The sequence below is a fragment of the Spodoptera frugiperda genome, chromosome 4, assembly GCF_023101765.2.
Source record: "Spodoptera frugiperda isolate SF20-4 chromosome 4, AGI-APGP_CSIRO_Sfru_2.0, whole genome shotgun sequence".
Classification (NCBI taxonomy): Eukaryota; Metazoa; Arthropoda; class Insecta; order Lepidoptera; family Noctuidae; genus Spodoptera; species Spodoptera frugiperda.
In genome coordinates, this window is record NC_064215.1 from 10,540,496 (window position 1) to 10,566,168 (window position 25,673).

At 35.4% G+C, this 25,673-nt stretch overlaps 1 protein-coding gene across 1 annotated transcript in view; it reads right to left on the reverse strand.

Annotated features, from left to right (window-relative positions):
* LOC118272341 (tRNA dimethylallyltransferase) overlaps positions 1-25,673 on the reverse strand; it is a 235,227-nt gene that overhangs the window by 32,437 nt on the left and 177,117 nt on the right. Inside the window, exon 4 of the mRNA XM_050693272.1 lies at positions 3,811-3,934. Within this exon, the coding sequence (XP_050549229.1) occupies positions 3,811-3,934 (124 nt within the window). The remainder of the gene's footprint in view (positions 1-3,810; positions 3,935-25,673) is intronic.

The window sequence follows — 25,673 nt, forward strand, 5'->3', positions numbered from 1 at the left end:
CCTATATCGGGAATGTCACGTGACACGTGGAACTTGCGTATGCGCATGGGTGGATGATGGTGTTAGTTTATTTATTTTATTTTCTATTCTAAAATATTCTTTGAATGTCTTAATAGACTTCGAAAATTAATGATATTTTACATCTCTAATCGTACTCTAATCCGGGGTTTATTAGAGGACCCGGTATCCTTTACAGGTACTGAGGTTAGCACCGGGGTGGTTTGAGTAGGGTAATAATCCCACACTCCCTAGTCTTTTATACCCAGAAAGCTAGTCGGTTTATGAAGGTACATTACCTAACTATCATTTTCCCGATTGTATGTAAGTATAATTTCCCGAAAGTATGTAGTCTTACTGTTAAGTTCTTGGTAAGAACTTTTAATTTCTTAGATAAAATAATTTTTAGTCAAGTTTTCATAACAGAAGACAAAAGTTTTCTCTACACGAACTGAACAAACCATAGCAGAAATTGTCTCCTATTTGCTCAGAACTCAGCATAAAAAAACATGCAAATTAAATATAAACAAGATTCGATATTGAAAAAATAAAACGCAATTATCGTGCAGAAAATCGTCGATGCACCCGTTAAGCTTGTAGCGTCGAAGTTGGGAGCTCAATGACATTAGCATTTTTAATGGCCGCACTACAGACTATACCGCAAAAGGTGCACCACTAAAGAGGTTACACAGCACTAGCGCCGAATGCGAATTAGTTAAGATACGCCGCCCTCGCGTGATAGGGTATTCTAAAAAAAAAATATTAATTAAGCCAGGTGTATCTCGTTATATTTCTATTTCCAAGTAAACATGTTTCAGTTATCAAAAGTGAAATATTGATAATTAGACTATCCTATATCATGTGCAAAGTTCGTAATTCATTCAGCCAATTTGAAATGTATATGCGTATGTATGTTTTTTTAATATAGGAGAGAACATGAGTTGGCATTTAACTTTCTTTTACTTTCGCTATAAATGAATTGTTATTAAAGAAAAAATATAGCAAATTTGAAACAATCTATATTCATGCCATAGGTAATAGTAACACCTGTTTTTGTTAAACTACATAGGACGCTATAAATCAAATAACTTTAATGAAAGAAAAACTTAATCGGAGTTTGAAAGCCAAGTTTCTTTATGTACGTAATTAATTACAATAAATATCATGCAATTAAAATTATATCCCTCATTTTAACACACTTTTTCATTCATTAACTTAACTGACTTTTACGTTGGCCCTCACAAGAATTCTTTCCTATTAATATTTCTCAATCACTAAACAAAAATACGACCGAAGAAATTGTAACACCTTTAAAACACGTTATCAGTGACCTCTGTCAAGAATTGTGACAATTGACGTCATTTCACATCACATCGACGAACAAGAGGCCATATGTGGTATCAACCCTAAATTCTCAATTAAACCAAACAAGACAGCAACAAAGTAACGTTATTAATCGCTCGTTCGCGGAGGTCGGTGCGCAGGGTTGTAAAAAACGTAAACACAGTTTCACCTGCGCGCACGCCGAGATTGGCAGGTGCTGCGTCGGCGCATCTGCGTGCTATCGTGCAGGGAGATGCAGAAGTGTTATTGGGTTATTTATTGCCTGCTACTAGGGTAACGGTGTATTTGATGAATATTTAAAAAATGTTTTATTGGTGTTATAAAACGTAGGTTATTGTATGTTTTGGATAAAGTAAAATTAGATTATATTTCTCTAGAGAATACTATTATCTGCTCTTGTCTTATTAATCGCTGCCTCTGTGTGTTTGTGGCAGAGTTCAATTAGTACTTTAATTCGAAAATGAATAATTGAATAGGAACGCCTATCAATTAATAAAGGCAATATCATTTCATTGACTTGCGATAGACTTAGCAGTCAATTTGTTTATTTAATTATCCTTTCAAAAGTGTGAGAGAGCCATGCTTCGGCACGAATGGGCCGGCTCGGCCTCACAGAAAACCGACGTGAAACAACGCTTGCGTTGTGTGAGTGAGGTTACCGGAGGTCTCATTCCCAATCCCCGATTCTCCAAAAACCCTTAAATTCCTAACCTCCAAAAGGCTGGCAACGCACTTGTAACGCTTCTGGTGTTTCGGGTGTCCATGGGCGGCGGCGATTGCTTACCATCAGGTGATCGGAAAAAAATGCAGTACTTATTATTTCGTACTAAGCACTGGCACGAGTGTAACTTCTGTGTTCATTCTACATTAGAGTCGGGGCAGAGGGAGCTACCAAGACCAACCCTTGCACATGGCGCATTAAAATATCGATGCGTTTAGTTTATAAATAACTTGTTTATTCCATACGTATGAGTGGTGAGGATACAGTAATTAATGCATTTAGATAATCGCACTATGGATGCAGGCATTATTTGTTCCTTTTCTAGGATCAGGTGCTAAACGTTAACGCGCGTGTTTGTATTTAACGCAGCTTGTCGCGTTTTCAATCCTTTTGAACCTGTTAGAAGGGCGTATGGGACATTTTTGTGTTATTTCCTTCGATGTAGTAATTTATTAGATGTTAATAGATAAAGGTGTATTAGAAATGTCATGAATACCATTAGTATAGTTTATTGGTTGGTTAACAGGATTAATTATAGACGCCATGTTATTTGTAGCTTTATTTTCGTTGGAGAGCTTTGTATAATTTATCTTGAACACTTGAAAACTTGATTCTATGAACGACAAAATAGATTAAAATAATCTATACTGATACTAATATGAAGCTGAAGAGTTTGTTTGTTTAAACGCCCTAATCTCCGGAAATACTAGTCTGATTTGACTGATTCTTTTTGTGTTGGATAGTGTGTTTATCGAAGAAGATTATAGGCTATAGAACATCCGGAGACGAGCAGAGCGGGTGAAACCGCGCGAAGGTAGCGTGTCATAAAATATTGGTGTGCTTTACAGGTATACCGACTCATTAGAGGTATCTACTAACCAGAATAGTACCTCCGAGTGTCTGACTGCGTCCTTAACACATAATGCTTACTTAACACAGTCCTTAGCAATTGTTTTAGGGGCAAAATGGTTACTAAGGAATAGTTTAAGTGATCATTAAATGTCTCTGAATACGGCAGTAAGTTTTACTTATGTGACAGTTCTCATCATCGTCATAATAGTGACAGTGTAGAGGTCATGGTAAAAACGACCATAAATACTAGATAAATGTCAAAAATCATTACCATCGTATACGTGACGCAATTTTGATTAACGAAATACAATAAAAAACAGTAGACAAATGACTGGCAATTATAAGAAAATGCTCGGTGTCCATGCGACCATAATAAATTGTAGGGAACGCAGGAAGCGCTGTGTTTAATAATTATTATAATGTGTTTAATTCAGCGACACCTGTCGTTGAGGGGTTGGAACTTTTATAAAAAACTATCTTAGGGATGCATGGTTTTCACGTTTTCTTTGCTTTTTTTAAAGTGATTAGTATTTTGCAGTTCTATATGTGGCTTTGGTCTAGAATTTAGATAGCATTTAGATAAAGTAGCGTAGGTATTTAAGATTCTAGATGAAGCATTACTAAGTCCACAGTCGATTTTACTTAGTAATTTTTTGTGATTAAGAAACTCAAAACGATAATTAATAAGTGAGCATGTGACCCAGTCTTTAAAAACTTGCGTTCGCGAAGGTGATGCATTACTAAGGAATAGTTTAAGTGATCATTTAATGATTACTTAAACTACGGCAGTAATGAAATTTTGTACGTCGAATAATAATCGATAAGGACTGCAGTTGAAGAAGGTTTAAAAACTACGTGTTAGTAAGGTGATTCTTTCAATGTAAAATAATCCTTACCTGTTCGCATTTCAACCAGAATATGATGGTGGAATCTGGTTTCCGTAGCTGACCCTCGCTGAGTTTCTGTTCAGCCAGGATCTCGCTGTGGCGACGTCCAGTCTTCAGCCATACTTCTATGGACCTGTGGATAAAAATAAAAATGGTTAATGCAAAGCTTTAACATTATGTGTAATACATACTGCGAATTTAAGAGTGCTTTTATTGTGTGACTGCTTTCAAGGAAAGCGACAGTTGGGACTGAATGTAATAAGTGTGCTTTACCAGAGATCTGCTATGTAGCTATGCTGCGAAAATGTAATAGCTAAGCTGTGAAACTATATGATCATTACCATCGATACTAATCTATGTAGCTGTGCGAGTAAGATGTGCATTGTGCAGCTCTAGTATGTGATAGTAGGGAAATCATCCATTGCACACCTCCATAGCATGCATCGAGTCTGTTTCCACCAGTGCTAAGCTATGTGTACTAATGAATATGATTGGTGGAAGCCAAACGCATCCACAGTAACGTAGCATAGCACATCTTTCTCTTGGTTTTCAAAAGCATCCTAACTGTGTATGTGTTAGTCTAGTTTTCGTAAACTTGTGTTCTTTTCATAAGTTCTGGCCTTTTTTGGGGTTTCCTTAACGAAGTTTCCTTCAAAATTCATTGTAACTAAGTAATACGAAGTTTGAAGTTGTAAGGGTGAGGTAAGCTATTCTTATGTCATGAGAATAAAGTAAGGTAAAAGAGTTAGTAGGACAAACGTTTGCGTACGTATATGAATGAACAAAAATAAAAAAGTTTGTTGTTGCTATTTCCTACTACCAAAACATGCGTCTTACACAATGAAGTTCAAGGTAATTTCGACCCTAAGTACAAAAATAAAAAATAAACAAACATTAAAGACATTTATATAATGGTTTCGGTATTGTAATTTGTGAAATTATGCGATAATGAATTCTATTCCGAGGAAGGAAGGGAGTAAATACATTAGTTTTATTGGTAGTTGTTCGCGTAGGCGTGAAAAATTAAGGAGCCGTGCTCCCCTAGTATTGACAGGGAAATTAATACGCAGTTCATTTGTCATATTGAGTTTATTATGTAGTTTGTACCCCTGGCCTTGTGGCGGCCATGTTTTTTGTATTTTTTTTAATATAGTGATGTTTGATTGATATTTCATACATGTCGAAGCGGGAATGTAATATGCATCTACATCTTTTTTAATATTAGATACTTATGCCAATTTTTTTTTGTCACTACTACATTCGAGGTCCGTCCAGTGTTGACCCCTGAACGACCATAAGAATGGTTAATTTTGTAAAAGTGAAGTTACTCCTACAATTTGCCAAATCGCTTAAACATTCAAAAACATTTAGAAAGTGAGAAAACAAAACGCGAAGATGATGATCACCTTAATACGCGACTAAGTTGGGAAACCAAACAAATATTACACGGAAAAGAGGTTAATAGAAAAACGAGCGTCAGTTACCATGATCACAGACAATCAGTCGCACTAACGAGCCAATTGCTGTATCCAAGTGTCAAATGTACGTTTAGAAATATTCTCACGAAACTTACAATACGGTAAGCAGTTATTTTATGACATTAACTATCAGGTTACCTAACAATTTCGTGTCATCAGCGGCAGAGAGAGAAAAAAAATAAAAATTACAGTGTCACCACATCCTGGAAGACATTTCATACTTTAAACTTGTTTAAGGCGCATTTGTATCAGTCGAGTAACTCGCGCTAGTAAACAGAACCACTATTAGTCATCGGGAACTAATTGGAATCAATAAAGACAAAAGCAGGGGCTCAAACGGACAGGTACTTTTTCTTTGTGATTAATGATTACAAATGCGTGCACGTTATTGATGTAATCTTTTATTTTGTGACATAATACGCGTAACGCGGTTGTTAGTGGTGGTTAGTCTTTACTAAATATACACATTCTTTACAAATAAAAATAGTATATTATGAGTCTATTACAAATGACAAAGTAGCAATATCAGCTTGTGGAGTGTGATACCAAATGTTTTACAAAACTAATATTGTGTTTCAATTAAAAGATAGGACTTTGTTGTTGCATTATGAAAAGTTGTATAAATTACTTAACATAACAAAATATACTTTGTTGAAAGTTACAGAAAACTATGACTTTGCTCATCTTAGCAACCAATACCAAAAATAACACTAGATACACACTCGCCTCAAATAGAAAAACACAATCTAAACGCAGCACAAGAAAATTTCCGTGCACGAGTCCGTGCACCGTGGTCTCAGCATAGAGACATTAAGTTCGGCCTTCTATCGTCATAATGGCCACTTAAAAACTCATAAAAGTGAACTTGGAAGAGCCTCCGAAAGCGTCGATGTAAAGAGATCATACTCTTAGATTGGACGTGGTTAAAAACTAAGTTGAAGAGGGGTCTTTATGGCTGTGCAGCTTATCGCAATGTTTTGTGGGGCGTGATGGTACAGCTTTATTTCGTTGTCGTCTGTGAGGACTTGGGACAGTTGTTGGGGATACTGGGTACATGTTGTTCGAAGTGATAATGGTTCCAGTTAGTCGTGGATGAGGCATTTGTTGGAGCACGTAAATGGTTTGTGCATTTGATGGAAAGGTTTTAAATTAATAGTTGATTTAATAATATTAATTGATGAATATGTGATTTTGAAAGTAAACTTAAATATAATGTATATTTAGGTTTAATGATGGTATTAGAAAACAGTTTACTACTACTACTAGTTGAAGCATTGACTAAATGATACCGTATTTTGTTTTGAATTGATTGCAATGACTGGAACTAATAACTTGATGCTGCAAAAAGTAGGTGCTTTATCTTGACTTTACCTTTACTATGCTTTATTAATATTCACCCCCGAATCAAGTTATTACGACAAATTGACCAATTAATCACTACAAAATCGAAAAAAAAATTACATAAAACTGTAATTCTTAATAACGTCATTCCACCTTTACTCAAGGGATCAGTGAAGTGTTCACAAAGCATAAGTGATAGTAAACAATTAAAAAATAAAAGTCTCAAGGATGCTTCTACAGGATGTTATGAAATCTGATATGGCAACAACCTGACCGTACACACGAGATTAAGTGTGGTGGCATGGAGACAGCCAGACAGCACGTCATACTAGTCCTAATTTCAGTAAAAGATTATAAACTTTATCAATAAGTGTTAAAGTTGAAAATAGAAGAGTGAATTTGAGTTTAGTGTAGTATCATATGCTGGCGTCTGTACACAAAAACTATTTTATTTTGTAATTTTTTCGTTTGCGACGTAAATTGGTGTATTATTTACTATTGAGATGAAGAAATCTCCGTAATGAATGTCATTTACTTCAAATCAAGAAATTACTATATTATGTTACCAAACGTTTTATTTTTTGCAAGACATTATGTTCTACTTTTATATAAAGGTTAGATTGAGATGTATCTAGTCATTAAATAAGTTTTATAAAATTATTAAAATGGGAATAATCTGACGCCATAGACCAGTCACCACTTCACAATATCTCTGCTACTACTGCGTATTTCTATAAAACACGTTAATATTTTACTGATTTAAGAATCAAAACCGAGACACCTTGTTTGGCAGTCATGCTTGCGATCGCTCAACCAACAAATCCTCTTCTAACTACTTTTGAGTTCTATTACTTTTACTGTTATATCTTGAGATTCTAACAATGATGAGAAAAAACTACTTTCAAGTATTGGGACACAACGAAAATTTTTCAAAAACTTCGCTACTTTTCCTTCTGCATAGAACCAAGCGATCAGAACTTGTTCCATGTCAACAGCACACTTCCAAAGTTCCCGTACATCTCACAAGGTGAATCCATACTTCGAGAAACTCCCAAATCCCCTATTCATGGGGATATGGATCGATTCCCGGTTACAAACCCCACTTTTATCTCTCTAAAGCCGTCAACTTTTCCTTCAAATCCCGCTAAGGAGATGATCTGAACTTTCTTTTCTACTTAAAAAAACCAATCGAATTATTCGCAGTTTTGCTAGTAAAAACACATATAGGTATATATGTGTTTTCTTTTAAATCCGTTTTTTACTACTCTAATACCTACGTCTTAGAGTTCAATACAATAAAGCTAAGAATTTTTTCGAGTCCACTTTCTGTGCCATCCGCGACCACCAACCAACGCAGTACGTTTCGCTGACCACAAATCAATAATGAACTAAGAGGTTATAATAAAAACTAAGTGCTTAATACTTAATAGACCAGTGCCCAACGCAGACATGATTAAAAAAAAAACATAAGCAACAGGTGTTGGGGCGACGACCTCGCTTACATCATGGCGGGAAAAAATGGCGGCAAAAATTGTGTTAAGTAAGTTTCGGTCGTTGAGTTTGAACTAACAGTTTTTTGGTTTCTCATTGAGTTTTTAGTCGGAGTGATATGATAAAAAATTGTCTGCACTATTAAAATTAGACCTGTTGTTTGTTTATTACACTGTTTTGGGTATGTCATCATCGTCGCATCATCCTTAGCCTGTCTGGGTCCAAAAGACCTACTTCAAGGCTTTTCCCATGATGCGGTTTAGTGTTTAAAATTTCTTAAAACAAAGTGACTCACTAAGGAGGAAGCGTTAACATTAAATTTTTGCATTTTGAGTAGTCGTTGGCATTCGTAAAAATCGCCTGATTACCATATTTATACATTTTGAATTTTAGGATATAGTTGCCAAAAAGGTATTTTTTGGAATCAGTACAAACAGAAAATTGTTTTAGCTATCAGGTCTTTTTTTTTTTTAGAAAATCATCCGATTTAGCTATCTGGTCAGGACTATCATCATAGACTTTCGACTCCCATCTAAAACCAATTAATCTACTAGTATAATGAGAAAAGGAGGTAACATAAGATCCTATTTGTCAGGATAATTGTCAAGGTCCAAATAGATCCGTATGCCGCAACCGTTTGAGTAATAGCTGGGCTAACTAGAACGTATAACTGAAGGGCAAACACAAGAGATATGTGATAGGAAAACGGCTAAGTTTATTGAAAAAGTTTCGCCAACTTTTTTGGCAATCTACCATATCGTGGAAGTAATATTTATGTGAATATCATTTTGCTAGAAAAACTTGTGGCTAAGTAACAATTGTACAGAACGTTCTATTTCTGGATGACCATACTATTGGGAGTTTTGTTTCTGAAGATTGGATTGCTTATAACAGTGTTAGGTATTGTCTAAGTTGGTAACAAGTTAGGATAAGTGGTAACAAGTTTTCTTCAGGGTAATCAGTTAGAGGAAGGAGACCTATAGACCAGCAGTGGATTATTGAGGGCTATTGGTGATGTTGAATTAGTTAGAAAAGTATTTAAGTATGGTCTTATGATCGGAATTTATAGCATACATATATTATAAAGCTTATATAGGAATAGAATACACGAGTAAAACCCCAGGAGAGAGCTAGTTCGAAATAAACAAAGTAAAACTTCGTGAGATATAAATTGCAATCGTGTATGTATTTTGACGTCACAACATCGAAAGTTGTGTCACTTGTACTAGATACGATACTAAGCAAAGGGAATAATATCTAAACACCTTATGAGTGAACTCTGTTTTAAATGCTACATTCAAATCAAAAACTTAATGCTCTTCACATAGATTTCATTATATTGTGTTTCAGTGGAAATATTGGTTAGGTTACCACTCAGGACTCACCAGTAGGTACTCGACGGAGACCCTAAATCTTACTGAGTGGTTGTGCGTCACAGTGGCTTAGTACCTAAATTAGACTTTATTTGTGCTTAAGGACAAAACAAAACACGCTTATCAACCGAAAACTTTAAAATTTATTACCCGCTAATTCTCCAATCGATCAATGTTGTGTTTTCTGGTTGCATTACTTAACATTATCAGGGGGAGGTCATTGCCTCCAATTCTGCATTAATTAGTAATCCCTTTTGCCCTCAGTGAGGTCTTACATTATCGCGTACGAATGTCTGTGTCCATTAACACAGGAAATTCTTCGTTAGTTCGATGCCCGACTAAGAGAGTGATGTCATTTTCTGCAGCCGACTTTACAATGTGGAGTAAAGTTATTTTTTGTTGTGTGGTTCGATCTAGATGTTAAAGTTTGCTGGCTTCAACTTTATAGATTACACAACAACAGACAACTTTGAGTTTGGTGTAAGACTAAGTGTCTGTCATATACATTTTTGAGATGTATCTCATGGAAAATAGGTTAAACTATCCGACAACAGCTTAACAGAAAATTATTAAGACAAGAAATAAAAGCAGACTAATAGTTTGTATGGCAGGACTTCACCAGGCATTTGGCAATTTCCACACACTTTTATTCAAAGTTAGTCTTTGTGTGCAGTGTCACCATCTGATTTAATGCCCAAAATGATGAATTGATTCCCCATCCTGTTGATATCGATACTCATAAAAGAAGTCATTAAGATAAGCCAACATAAAACCAAATCAAACATTGTTTTGATCCCAGGATTTAAAAATGCCATTATAAAACTAAACGATAAGCCTTAAAAGTCCATTGATTTGAAAATTATAGCGAAACACAATGGTGTTATAGATTAAAGGTTCAAAAGTGTCAAACACCTACGGTTATGGGTAATGATTGATTGAGTTGAGTAGAATTTTAAAACATTTGACAACGCCATGTAAAAATAGGGTGTGAGATGTAAATCTCCTATTTTCCATAAATAAAGGGGATAATATGCCATAGCTTTGTTGTTAAAGTGGTTTTTGTAGGATAGGGGACAAATGAGCAGATGGATGATTTGATGGTATGTAATTAGCACTGCTCATGGACAACAGCAACAGAGGGACTGGTAGTTACCCTTTTGGGGGGGGGGGGGGTTGGTTAGCCTAGCCTCGGGTTCTCTCTTGAGCTGAATGCTACTAAATTAATAATTTTATCAAAATTAAAGTATGGTATTTAACATTCTTAACTGGTTTTGGATTTGTTAACTCTCATTTAGTTACATGCCTTTAATTCTGGTAAAAATTCGTTAAAAGTGGCAAGTTGTTGAAACTAAATTGCATTCCGATGCAATTATAACCACGGAGAGTAATTTCTTTAATGGATGTGATTAGTGTAAAGCTTAAAAGGGTAATTTAACTTATGTCAAAATAATAAAGTCCATTTTCGCACAGCAATAAAAGTTACAGTGTAACAAAAACTATCTTTTATATTGATAATTTATTTATTCCAATCCATCAGAATAACTACCAACAAACAGGCTGACATTAAAATAACGCATTATTATGGTTACTCTAATGTATGTTTAGCGTCAAAGCTCGTTCGCCGGCTCCCATAGCGGCGCGCGCGCAGGAATGCGTACGCGCATACCTGCAGGTTTACTTGCTTCAAGTACCCGCTAGCACATTAACTTATATATGTCGAAAATGTTTTATAGATTTTGGACCTTTAATATAAAATAACAAAGTTATTTAAAGAAATCATTGTATAGGTTAACGTCTTTTATTCAAGTATTTAGCTACTGATACTAAGCGCTTAGCTTTTGACGGTACTTTTTTAAAAATACTTTATACTTTGTTTGTTTGTAAATGTATACAACCATGTTAATAATATGATAGTTGAACTTTCATCCCATAGTGTCAGAATATTTACTTTTGCCATGTTTAGATAAACAGCATATCGCTTATATAGTTCCTTAGATTCCATCACATTCATGTTTCTGATCATACAGGCACACAAGTTAAGGGTACTTGAATTATGCCGCACTGAGAGACATTTAATGATAACTTAAACAATTCCTTAGTATGGATTTTGTATCAAAAATAATCGCTAAGGACATTTTTAGGGAAGCACTAAATGACTCTGAGTACCGGTTTAACACTCCAGTCCCTACAATACCCGTTAGGGAATTCGGCGATACCCAGAATCTGACCATTGACCATTGAACAGCAATTGTCTTCGGTATGTGGTTCCGTATGTTAATGTTAATGTATAATTAAACGAAAGAAGTATAAAGTGAAAGGTCTTCCGTTGTATGCGCGCGACATTACTCCGAGAATGTGGAATGCACATTCACTTGTGAACTGCATATGTCAGATTTCTCGTGAGCTGAATCCGGGATACGAATTTACTTGTTTTACTTTGATTGGCTTCGTTCGGCTTGAGTGGGGTTGGTTGCTAAGCCAGCTTAACGTCATCATCATTACCGTCAACCACTGTTCACTGCTGAGCAAAGGCATCTTCTCGCACGGAGAAGGTTTGAGCATTAATCACCACGCTTGTTGAATGCGGGTTGGCGATTTCAAACTTATAATTAGAAATTATAAGCTCAGGTTTTCTCACGATGTTTTCCTTCACAGTTTGTCAGTGGTGTCTAAATAACGAAAAAAGTACATATAATTCGGAAAAAGTCTCGTACCTACCAGGTATCGAACCCGCATTCTCATGCATGAGAAGCGGGCGTCTTAAACCTCCGAACCACCCCGACTTACGCGACTATGGGACTATCCCTATAGTCCCATACTCGTTTAATGTACATTCAGATTAGTTACTAAGCTGGTGAAAGCATGAATATCTACAGCACATTTTATTCTATTACTAGAATTTTCTAAGCCTTTGCTATAATCTCTATAAGACCTAAGTTCTTTATGTGAATAAAAAACAAAAGTGTATTGCTGGTAAACCATCTTAATGTGTGGAGTGTAGTACGAGTAATCATTCAACAAGGGTTGCCATAACGTCTTTAAGATCAAAGCCTCAAAGCTCAGCTCATGAATGTTGATGACCCTAATAAAAACGAGGACCAATGAGAGTTTCAAGTACTAATTGAGGGATTCCGAAATATTGTTGAAGTGATGTAGATTGTTTTAGAAGTTATATTAATGTTTAGGTTTTCGGAAAAATCTTTTTTATTGTATAAGCCGGTAAACGTAGAGACAAATCACCTGGTGGTAAGCAATCAATGGCCACCCGAAACTACAGAGGTGTTACAAGTGCGTTGCCGGCCTTTTGGCTAGGAATTTAAGCATTGTTGGGGATTCGGGGATTGGGAAGGAGGGTAATTGGGCCTCCAGTAATTTTGTTGTTTCACGTCGGTTTTCTGTGAGGCCGTGGTATCACTCCGGTCGAGCCGGCCCATTCTTCAAGTCTTCTATATTCGCTTAATGTATACTATGAGCTAGCTCGTTGTCATAAGGTACCTACATATAAGTTGACGTCTAGTAATATCAAAGTATTTAATAATGACTATTCCACTTATACTATTGTGAATCCAAAAATAGGATCATCATAATTATTATGTTTGCTCATGATCAACAGCGTTTCCAACCAAAGAATTATTAATAAGAATGATAAGATACCATATAGTTCAGATGTAGCAATCGACATTAACCCTTGTGCCATATAATTATAGAACTTAAAATACATAATTAACATGAACTTTGTGCTTCGATATTTCTTTCATACGTAGCACTCCTTAATTAGACTAACATTATAATTAATGGAAACAATACTCAATGATTCTCGGAACCACAAAAACTCCGGTCAACGACACCTAGCCTACTGGGCTAGGTAAAAAAATCTTATTAATAGCTAATATGTTATCTCTCTATTACAAAAGAAATAAGGTTGATTTTAGCGTGTGTTTTGTGAAGAGGTGTCATTTAGACACACACGAAGTGTCACAAGGCAGGGGATAATTGATGAGCTGTCGTTCTGTCAACCACCTGATGGTTACGTCGTGATGATAGAAATGTCTTGTATCTGAATTATTCTTTTTTTGTTCCATGAAGTCATATGGATCGGAATTGAGTTGTAGTTTTTATGTGGATTTCTGTCGCTAGGTGGGTTTTGTCGCGCGTAACAGTTTCTTTTGCTTACCTAGCTTAGCACCCAGGTTCAATGACGGACAGACTGACAAACTATTTATTTATATCTTTATTGGTTGACATGATTTGACATTGACTTTGATTTTATTGATAGGCATCACTGGTTTGTGCTAGAGTTAAATGAACATACATATTTTTGTTAACAGATTTCCCTACTTATTACGCACTAGGTAACGTCTGCCAGTGACTTCGAATGTAGGAAAATCCTCTCTTAGTGCTCCCCTACACTCTTCAAGGAACATACATGCCAAGTTTCAGCTTCCTAGGTCCAGTAGTTTTGGCTGTGCATTGCGTTGTCTGTCAATCAGTCAGTCACGCAGTAACAGTAGAGTTTTATATATACAGAAGAATATTTGGTACTCCTAAACGACAGATAACACTGATCCTAAGTTACAATTAAGATGAGTGTTGGTCTCTTGCTCAAAGACAGCCAGATTACCATAGTAAGCTTCTAGAAAATTAGAAACTATGTAGTTGGAAGGTATTAAGAGTATTAACCCCCTTGTCACTCAAACTAGACATAAACATATCAAAGGCTAGATTAGAATAACAAACTTAAGTCATATAGCTTTTTAGGTTCCAAAACTCAATCATAGAACTCTCTCTCTTGTCGATCGGTAAAAACTCCTGTCATGTCTACTTCCGCATATTTCTCCAGGCTAGCTCATCAGCCAGTGTTCGCCTGCCTTTCTAAACTCGATAAACGGGGGCATGTGATCATTAACTCCGTATTAAGTATCGAATAGGCTACTGATGAGTGTGTCGTGAGTGCAGACCGATTCAATCAATAACTAGGTACTGTTATGTTTGAGCTAGAAAGTACTAGTAGAGAGGAGAGGTTAGTGCTTGTGTGCATATTTTAGGTATAAAAATATAAACTGGTTGATTGAGTGGGTAGAACTACCAAGCATGGAGTCTTGGTGTCTAATTTTGGGTTTAGGAATAGTATTAACAAGTTTGTTCGTTTTGGAAGTGATAATATAAAGGTCTGAGTTTCTCCCCATGGTACAGAAACAGGCTCTATATAGGACTTTAACAAAGTCAGCTATAACTTAGTTGTAGATATGATTTAATTTGTATACCCCTTCAGGTTATAGGGCGTGATGTTTTTAGACACAATGGTTTCCCAGAAGAATGAAAAAATAATATGTACCAAAAAATCTAATCAGTAGGTATACCAATAAGATTTTCTGCAAAAATTTAAGTAACATTTGTTAGGTTAATAGTAAAAGCCGTGATAGGTCAGCGCACCCACACATGCTTCGCTAAAACATATAAAAGACACCACAGGTGTGACTTCCAAGAAATAACACCGAATCTTACGAGTCTTTGATTTCATGAGAATTCGTATGTAAGTAATAATAAAGCTCTTTGATTATGTGGAGAGAGAGGGAAAAGAGGAACTAATTGAGTTATGAACGATAAACTATGACTAGACCACATTTATACAGACACATATAATACAGATTAAAAGATTTGTGGTTTATAGTAGTAGATTGAATATAAAATTATTGACACACAGTTAAACGTCTTTTTGTGGTATAAACCGGTAAACGAGCAGACGGATCACCTGATAATAAGCAATCGCCGCCGCCCATGGGCATTCGAAACACCAGGGGAATCCAAATCGGGGATGAGGAAGATTAGAAAGGGAGGTAATTAGGCCTCCGGCCTCACTCCCACAACGAAGCAAGCGTTGTTTCACGTTGAAATTCTGTGAGGCCGTGGTATCACTCCAGTCGTTATGCAATGTCTGTTATTTTTCGCCAGTTTTGCTTGTCTTTTGTTACATTTACTTATTAAAGTACGTGACCCTATTGCGATACATAGGCACAACTGTAGATCGAATAAGTTGGTTAGTAAAAAACTACCAAAAGTACAATACAAAAGAAGATCATGACAACGAAATATTAAATAAAACACTGATAAAGAATGTACCAGATGTTTCGATCAGCGAATAATTAAAATTCTTAGAACTGATAAATCTAACAAGGCATTTTGAACACTAAGCCTTTCATCTATACACCTTTTTTGTCTAGATTTTTTCATTATAACATCTAGAGCATAGACATTGATCAAATGTTTAGACATAGAGCTAAGCGAACGATTTTTTAATTGATCATGACATGTAAAATTTGTGGTCGCAAAAAACTTTTTTTATCAACGAAGATGTATTTAATGGAATAATAATGATAGGATAACTGTTCTGTTTTTGTGTTTGTGGTTTGGTGGAGTGGTCGACTGCTGCTGGGCACTGGGTACGTTACTGAATATTGACCTCTGATGTGGAAGTTCTAGTGATTAATCATGCAAAATTTCCCCGAACTACATGTGTAAAAACGACGATAGGAGCTGCGGACTACCCAGCGGGTTTACTGAGGCTCCGGCTCGAAAAGCAGGAGTAGGAACGGGGTGGTTTTTAGTCAGTTAGAGTTTGACACTCCCTCTTGCCTCCCCCAAGAGGGAGAAGTTATAGGATTTTCACCCCTTAAAAAGGGTTAGGGAATCATTATACCATGTATAGACGATGTAGTATGAGATACAATGATGACGAGTCCAGAACAAAGTATTGCGAATTTCTTAATCCGAACTATATTACTCAGAGTCATTTAGAGGTTACTTAAACCAGTCCTTAGCAATTACAAAATCGTTACTAAAGAATAGTTTAAGTAATCATTAAATGCCTCTGAGTGCGGCAGTAAATTCTATTGGATTTGAGCAATGTTCTGTATGCTTGGCAACTGAATTGAAATGAAAATATGAATGGAATTCCAATGGCACAGTACGATATAAAAAGTTACCAAGTACGGGTACATTTGGCCGCTGAAGGGCAAGTTATAAGAATAATAAGAGAACAGTTAAGTAATCTCGTCGTACCTAAGTCTGAATTACGTTTTAATAGTTTATTACTTTCCACAACTTTAGCAATTATGGAACTTTTTGTTGAATACAAAGAAGAATAAGAAATTATTACAAGATTACTTTTTTGCAAATAAAATGGAATCTGACGACTTTTTGTTTTGTTTGCTGAAATCTTTGGACAGAGCTGTTACTATAGGGACTATGATACAACTAGATATATTACCCTTTAATGACAGCAAAATCATATGAATGATATATGCAATTAAATTATTTTTACCTATAAGTTTTTAAAGCGTAGCGCTGTTTGTCAAAAAACCAACAAGAAAGATGGTATACCTATTTGCCTCTTATAACAATTACTCCAGTTCATCCGTGAACATGGCGCTTGCAATAGTACCGAAATATCGGAAACTCATAGAAATTAATAAACATGGTAAATATCCCGTTTCAAGTTCTAATGATATTACTTTTTTCCTTTAGCTACGCGGGTGAAGATGCCAGTAGAGTGCTGGTACTACATACCTTAAATCATTAAACAAAAATTTAACTCTCATACTAAGAGCAAGCACTAACAGTCTATAAGTAATAAGACTGGATTTATCCAATTAATTATAGAAATACCAGTTATAAACGTACTCAGCGGGGTGAGCTACCAACTCAATGAACCATTTCTAAAAACTTTCCTTCGTCTAACTAGTTCTAATTCGGTCAATATTTGCAGAGGCGAATGAATGAATCTGTTACAAATAAATATAGTTAGTTATATTATAACACAGTGCGACCCATTCAGAGCTTTAATTGTAATAAATGTTAATTAATCAGCATTAGCGCTCTACGTGTGGCCGTAGGCATTTTATTAAAAGATTTGTCAAAGTATTGTGGGAGCGTTTCCATTGCACTCGGGTTTTTGACGTCACGATAGAAACTGTAGACCTGGTGAAGTTAAATACATTGAACATTATACTTGCTGTATTGTTCGAGGTTTGAGCTTTATAATATTTACAAAAACTACAAAGTATACTTTGCGAAATTGCGATATACTACTGACAGTAATTTACTTATTGATAATTTGTCTGATGAGAATCTTGTCAAAGTGCTGGCGGCTGGTTGGCTATACCTCTACGTAATATTGTGATTGTAGTAGTTACTTTTTCAAATATGTCAATACCCAAATTGATTGCATGAATCTACTAGAAAAATATGAAATGAATATGAAAACTTTTTTTTTTTACATTTATGGGGTGACGTTTGGCCGCTATCTCATTATCTTATTTATTGCTTTGGTAATTCATAAGTATATTAAATCACACTTGTCAGTTAACGTAATAAAATAAATGTCGTATCGTCGTATGGTAGTGTGGAGTCACGTCAATTGGCGGAAGCAAGCACATGCTGGTACCATGTGACAGCGAAACAGGTGGTGCACACACTTATCCAGCAACTGCCTATCATCGACCAGTGGGTCTCCAGCCTAAAATTATCATAGACTAATCATTCTAGACATTATTTTTAATTGTCTTAGCCTAGATTATTTCTTTCAACACTTCGGTGTTTAAAATTGTATGTTTGAGTTTGTTTGCTTTGTTAGTCTTGGTTTTTTGGAAGTTTCGAGACATGTTCCATGTTCAAGAATAGTATATCGATAGACTTAACATATTCTGTTAATGTTCTTGAGATAAAAAATCGTCTATTACTTAATAGTACGGTATAAACATTAATTAAAATTGATCAATTAGGCACTGTCTAATCAGTATAACAGATAGATGGATTAGCTAATAGCATAACCGTCGCTGTCGGGCCTTTGAACATAAAGCTTAGTGTTATTTATACACCTACCATTTGACTCACAACATTTTTTTTCATGAATGAATTCCCCACAGCTAATTTAAAATTCATTCTTATCTCGGCAATTTGCATAAAAATGCACTTAATATTGACATAAGTAATGTTTTAGGATTAAATAGGAACAAAACTGCAGCTTAATTGAACCTCGATAAGTAGTTTTACGTATTTTTTGCCAACATTAAAAATGGTTGTCGTAACCGAGAGATACCGTAGCAGCCATGTTGTTTTTTTATATTTATTTACTTCATTTAATTAAATTAGTCTGTAATTGGTTTGGCTGGCCGGCGAGAAAAAAGAAGTTGGCAAAACATTTTTTTGAATTACGAAGCTTTGTAATTTATGGGTTCTTAAATTAAAATAATACGTTTTTCTTGCTAATCATGAACAGCCAGTGTGTTTGAATAACGAACGAGGTACAACTACATTACGGTCACAGTTATGGTTATGGTATAAACAACGCTAGGGTCAGGGACTAGGTGGACTGGAGTATGCAAATAATTATTACGTTTCAATGACCATGGAAGGTAAATAACGTGGGTAATGTATGCACCGGTATCTATACTATTGATGAAGAGGCTGTCTGAATGTTTGATTTATTTATTTTTCTCCGTACTAATAGTTCAAATGATTTTTCTTAAAGGAGCTTTGTAACTACGTACATTTGTCGAGACTAATGGTTTATTGATTTTTAAAGCTTTGAAGCTTTAGAAAATCTAAATATGGGGATATTTAGATTTTCTAACATTCACATACATATGACACCCAGACTCGAAGCGAAAATTTGTGGATCACACAAAGAGATACCGTGCGGGAATCGAACATGCAGTCGGATGCCCAGCCAATGCACCAAACGTGCATTGAAAAAGTACATACATACATACATACATAACCTCACGTCTGTCTCCCATGGGGGTAGGCAGAGACAATGGAACGCCAATTGCCACGGTTCTTACACACTTCTTTCGCTTCATCAACAGTCATCAGTCTTTTCATGCATGCTCGTCGGTTAAAGGTACTTTTAATTTGGCCCTTTTTTAATATATCGCCAATCTGGTCGCTATATGTCGCTATATGCATTGAAAAAGTGTGTCTAGTTTTTAAAAGACAAGCATTTTTTGTATTCACATCTGTTCTCTAGTATTTTCAACAAATCGTTACACTACGTCCTATCCTAACCTAAAATTTTCATCAAAACAACACCAAAGCCAGTTGTCAGTATATCACTGAGACAATAGCCGACCCATTAGCGACCATGGAGTATTAATATACCGTGCGCCTATTACCGATGCCATGATCCGGTGCACGTGAAATCAATGTATCGGAGTTATACGTTTTTATTGGATCCACTAGTTTAGGTGCCTGGGTTTACTCGGATAAATTAAGTGATTGTATTGGAAATGTATGAAGATTATAAGATTTTCACAGCTTAACAAAAGCCTGTACTAGTTAGTTCCAGATTGAACTGTTGTTAATCGAAGGTAGCCTGTATCAGATAGGTATAACTAAAAAATTAAGCAGGTTGTAAGTTTGCAACTACCTAAATGTAGGAGTACTACAACATGCCCAACCTTTCAAAACTTATAAGGATTATTGACTGTAAAAATCTAACTAATTGTATGAGAAAGACAAGGACTCAAGTCCGTGGAAAGCAAACTATCAAAGTCAAAGCATTTATTTCAATTAATTCTAAATTAGGAACCTTTGAAACGTCAAATTGAATTATCTGTCAGTAAAGCTAGCTATTTTAAAGCATATAAAAAGTCTTCTAAACCTTTAGACTACCTACCTGGTAGTCACTACTACAAGGAAATCAATTCAAAACATCCATTATCCATAAAAGTGTAACAAACAGACAGACCAACCGAAAATTCCTATAAACAAAACAATATGATATAACAAAAGAAATATCGAACGTAATCGATTAATTGACGTAAAATAATCGTCACGGTATCGATTTAATTGTTACCGGTGGTTATCGATACTCTACTACCGTAACGTATCAGATACTTGGGATCCAAGGATGAGGAACTGGTTCCTAGCTTGATATTAGAAGACGAGTCACGGTGGGACTTTTGCCAGTTAGTTGGGTTTTTGTAAGATATTTGTATGGAGTCAGATTTATTATCTTAGGATGGTAACTTAAACTGCATTTAGTTTAGTTAGTAATGGCGGAACTGAATTCTAGACCTTTATTACAAGACTTCGACTGCTGAACATTAGCTCTCCCAATGGTTCAGTGTTTCAAATGGATCGGGCGTTTAAGCGACCTTTATTCGGATCTCACTAATATTATAGATGTGAAAGTTTGTTTGTTCGAATGTTTATCCGTCAATCACGCAGAAACTAATGAACGGATTTTGATGAAATTTATGTTCATCGGGGTGGGCGATGTTACTTTTTATCCAAAGGCGCTAGCAGAAGTTAGTCCCAGCTAAAATAGTAGAATTATACAAGCAACCTGTTATTAATTTACCATAACTTTTGTTGAGGCATCAAAAGCACCTAACTTGAAACACAAACCGTTTACTATTTTTACTATCAATCTCTTGGCTAGTAGTTTTATAGACATTCCTATACGTAGCGGCTGCTCAAAGTGCTCAAAGCATCTAATAATAATTTTAATTAACAGCAGTATAAAACTTAAAAATTTCCTCGTAAACCTGTATTAAAGTATTAATGAATCGATTGCATAAATGCAGTTAAAAAGGTTTCGAATATAAATCTTCTGTTAATTTGAACTAAACTTTAAGTAAAAGTTAACTATCCTGATATAACAAACATACTTCTTAGTATGATAGGTCATTGTTCGCGCGGTTTGCGGAAAAATCACAAAGATTATGATAATGAAGAAACTGTAGAACCTAAAATGGAATTGCATCACTGATGAAAAAATATGTTAGAATATTTTCGTTAATAATAACAAAAAGGGTTATATTTCAGGGCACCACGGTGGTTGTGGTGTCCGTAAGCTATCAAACTAGACACCATATAGACACCAGAGTTCCTACACCATACTGCGACAGCATCAAGATCGATCTCTAAGTATTGGCGTCCGAGCTGGTTGCGCCGCCAGGTTGGTTGCGCAACCAAGCGGACACCAGATGAGTAACTCTCTACAGAACTGTATACAATATGTTGGTAGCGGTGACCAGCCACGCCACCATGGTGTTTCGGTGAAATCTGGTCCTAACAGTACCTAGACGAGACCAGTATCAGTAGACCAGTAGTAAGAAAATATTTGTATTCTTTAGATCTACCATAATTACCTATAAATTACAACCGTCCCTTCTACTTTCTAAAACAAAAACTGATGATATCATAGCAGAATCATACAACGACTGCCTTTAAATCAACATTCACTACAATTTACTTACTAAAAGCCGAAGAACAAGACAAATTGCTTCATTATAGTGAATAAGTATCAATTAAATAGAAATAATTAAGTTTATGCCCTGTGAGTGCATGTATGAATGACTTATTACTTATTAACAATGAAGTACGTATTACATGTTATCTTTTTTTTAACTATAATGACTTAAAATAGCATTGTTTACACTATGATATGGACTGTAGTTCATTAGTGGTTCGCATTGCATAAGCATAGCTGAAGATAGACATCTTGACTCGATTAGAACCTTCTAAATACGTTAGGGATGAAGCAATATTCTTAGTGATAGTATTATAAATGAAAATATGTCATTCTTAATAAGGTTCGCAACTTTGGTAGTGATAATTATGGTGTAAAGAACGTAGCACCTATCCATTCATCCATAGACAGATCATGTCAAACTCACTTACGTGTTGTAATACAAGGGTAAGTTGGTGTGACTGTAGCTGTAGCCAAGAGCATCTTCGTTCAAATTAAACCAGTAATTTGTTTTTGTCATCCTCCCCAGATAAAAACAAGAGCAACGTATTGCATCTCATTCTAACCTCTATTAGAAATAGGCAAAAAATGAAACAAAAAACCATCTGCACCGCCCTAATCTATGCCAAGACAAGTCCTTTCACTTAACCCGCATGCAGTGTTCGATTTCAATTACCCCTCACCTTGAAGGAAAACTGGGAGAAAGCGAGAGAGAAATACGAACTACTGGGAAGAAGGAAAGAGATGGGATATAAACAAATCGTGGCCCCGTAAAAACGCCATATGTTGGCATGACAGATGGCCGCCACCGCAAGTTGACTGGCTGACTTCTGTTTATTTTCGTACTAGCGGTGTCACCTGACTTCGTCCAGGTAAACGAACCCTGATGGCATATTGTTGTTATTTATTTTTAATTACTCCTCGTTGCTTTTATTGGTGACGTGTATGTGGAGCAGGTCGTGATACGCTTTGCTGACACTTTATGAGATATATTTTAGTGTTTATATTGAGCTCGTTTCTTGTTGAGTTTTATTTGGCAAAAACTGTTTAATTGGTTCATTGATCGCGAGTGTGATTACATTCCGTGAGTCAACAAAGTAAAGTTATTAGGTATGTGACTTTTTAAATTAGTGTGGGACAAGGGACACTTTCGAGAAAAATATTTTGACTGAGGCGTAGTTTGTGAAGTTAGAGCTTGTGGAGTCTGCATATATCGTCAATAAAGATAAGTTGAGATCACAAATGATCACATCACATCAGTCAAAAATGACAGACGAAGACGAATGTCTATTCAAAACTCAAAACTTGCCATCATTGATTCAGTTCTCGATATGAATCGAGTTTTAAATCGAGTATTTTCGGCATCTCCATTCGAATACGGCCTAGGCAATGTTGATGTACGGCTTGGATAGTTTCCAATAACAGTGGAGGCTATATATTGAAGATATTGGAAGAAACTGGGACATCTGCCCAGATTCGACTCTCGTTACGTAAGGAATGAAAATTGCTTCACCGTGTGAACTATAGGATGTTAGGACCTATTCTTGTTATTACATTTGTAGTCAGAGGCGTACGTAGCACGAGGTTTTACGTTGAATGAGATCGAAACGTTGCTATGATTGATTCGTTCATTGGAGCAGGCCAATCAGAGTGACGAATGCGGTAACTCTACTGGTATACCCTGAAAGGATGGCTAGAGGTCTCGTACATATATAAGAAACACACCCATTTAGTAATGTTAGTGCTTTGACCATTTCTTATAGCTTTAGCAAAGTCTTATACTAGGCTCACTTTAACTGTCTACATCTCTTTTACCCTGGATAAAAACAATATTTCTAAAACCAATACGTTTTACAACCGAGATATACTTAAATAACGGTATTTTTACGGTATTACGCTCATACACATCCGACCAATAAAAACATAACACTTGATTTATATTAATTTATTTAATATAAGCTTTCGTGCAACTTAAGTTGAAATATAAAACACACACTATAATTATATCTGTATCAGTAAACATAAAAATAAATTTCATATAATTTTATATTTACTTTTTTGTTGACACATAAAATAATTGTTTACGCGTAAGGGCGATACTCGGACGGTAAGTAAAAACTTGAAATTAATTATAGGTTTCACCGAGTTTTATACACATATAATCTTTCCGACTTACTGGATCGTTGCTTCTTCTCATTTAAAAACATTAATTATTAATTAACTGATGTTTTATTTGAGCTTCGAAAGTGTTATATTGTTTCAAGTGTACCAACATTAAGACAATTACTGAGGTAATTAAATATATACTCGTATCTTTGGGATACTAAAAACGAACGAAATTTTATGTTTACCATAAATAATCGTTACAAAATTATTTAAAAGCCATAATAAGATACTAAATGAGAACTGTTTAGATATTAATCTTACGTGGAAGACAATTGAATGAGTTTTTGTTTGGGCCGTTGACCCGCCGATGTACACTTGAGGCCATGAAAAACGTATCAGTTTACGTTTGTAGTACAGAGCTTGTTTCTTTTAAATACTCTTTTAAATAACGGATCTTGATCAAACACTATAATAACATAATTTCATTGTGTTGGAATAAGGTCTGCGTGACAGATGCATCGATACAAGCCATGCAATGCGAAGGGAAACAGTAAGAAACGAGTGCATACTAGGAAATGTTTATCAGAAAATCTTCAACAGAGGTGCTAGCTAGGAAACATGGTTTTTTTGCGTCACCACTTTCTTTCTCAGTAACCCCCATGTTCTTGGAATCACCAGAGTACTCTCGCATTGTATTTATGATTATTACCTTATTTACAGCCTCAATGTAACAAAATACGTTAAGGCAAGAACCATTCGACAACGCAAAGGATTTTACCACATAACACATACTAAAACTCCCCTAAAGGCTGTTAATTTGCAGTAAAACTACTTTATAAACTATATACATTTGTATTCGTATCTACAAATACTATGAATATTAACGCATACTTACTTTTATAACCATTAAAAGTATAAAACACATCGCATTTTATTGTTATGAAAAATTTAATGACGTAGAAGAATATAAAAATAAACTGAGTAACTTTTTATGGTCGGAAGTGTACGGAGATAGATATAACAATAAAAGAAGAAAAAAAACTTTAAAAAATATACGTAATAGGTAAGTGGGACGTGTGATAATTAACTAGTTTGATAATTAAGTTAAATTCGAATGGGGGCTCTGTTATAAGCTGGAATTATGAGCAATAAATCAATAAAGGTTGTGTTTGTTTTACAAGTACTGTATTTTATCAATTCGTCATGGTTACGAGTGTGTTGACGTCATCATTTTTCGTCACTAATTAGCACTTTTTATTAGATTTGGAGTAACGAGAAAATTGAATGTTGTTAAGCATTTCCCCTATAGCATTGCTGTTTTAACTACCAATGTGACACGTTACTTTACGATACTAGACAATTGTGTGTGATGGGAATTATTCAATTAGTTGAGAGTAGAAGAAATTATTCGATTTAAAGTACCTAGGTATGTGTCAGTAATTTATGACATTTACCATATTAGTGCAAACTTGAGATCTATCCAAAAAGACACGATAAGATACAGCAACTGATTTAAACACGTAACTAGCTATTTTTATGTACCCTACCCCATCTTGATAAGGTCCTTATATACGCACTAAAATTTTAATTAGGAAGAGCTACATTTGGGTCCTGTCAAAGGGCGTCTGAACTTGCTTGATTACCTTTGAAACATCGCAGTACTTAGTACATCGACGAAACATAGATACATGTATACACAAGAGCATATTAAGCTACACATTCCAATATAAATTGAACCCTCGTAAAACTGCAAGCTTAAATAAAGCGAGGTCAAGATATACTGGATAGTATACGTTGATATGCTCGTCGGCCCCCTTTTCATTTGTG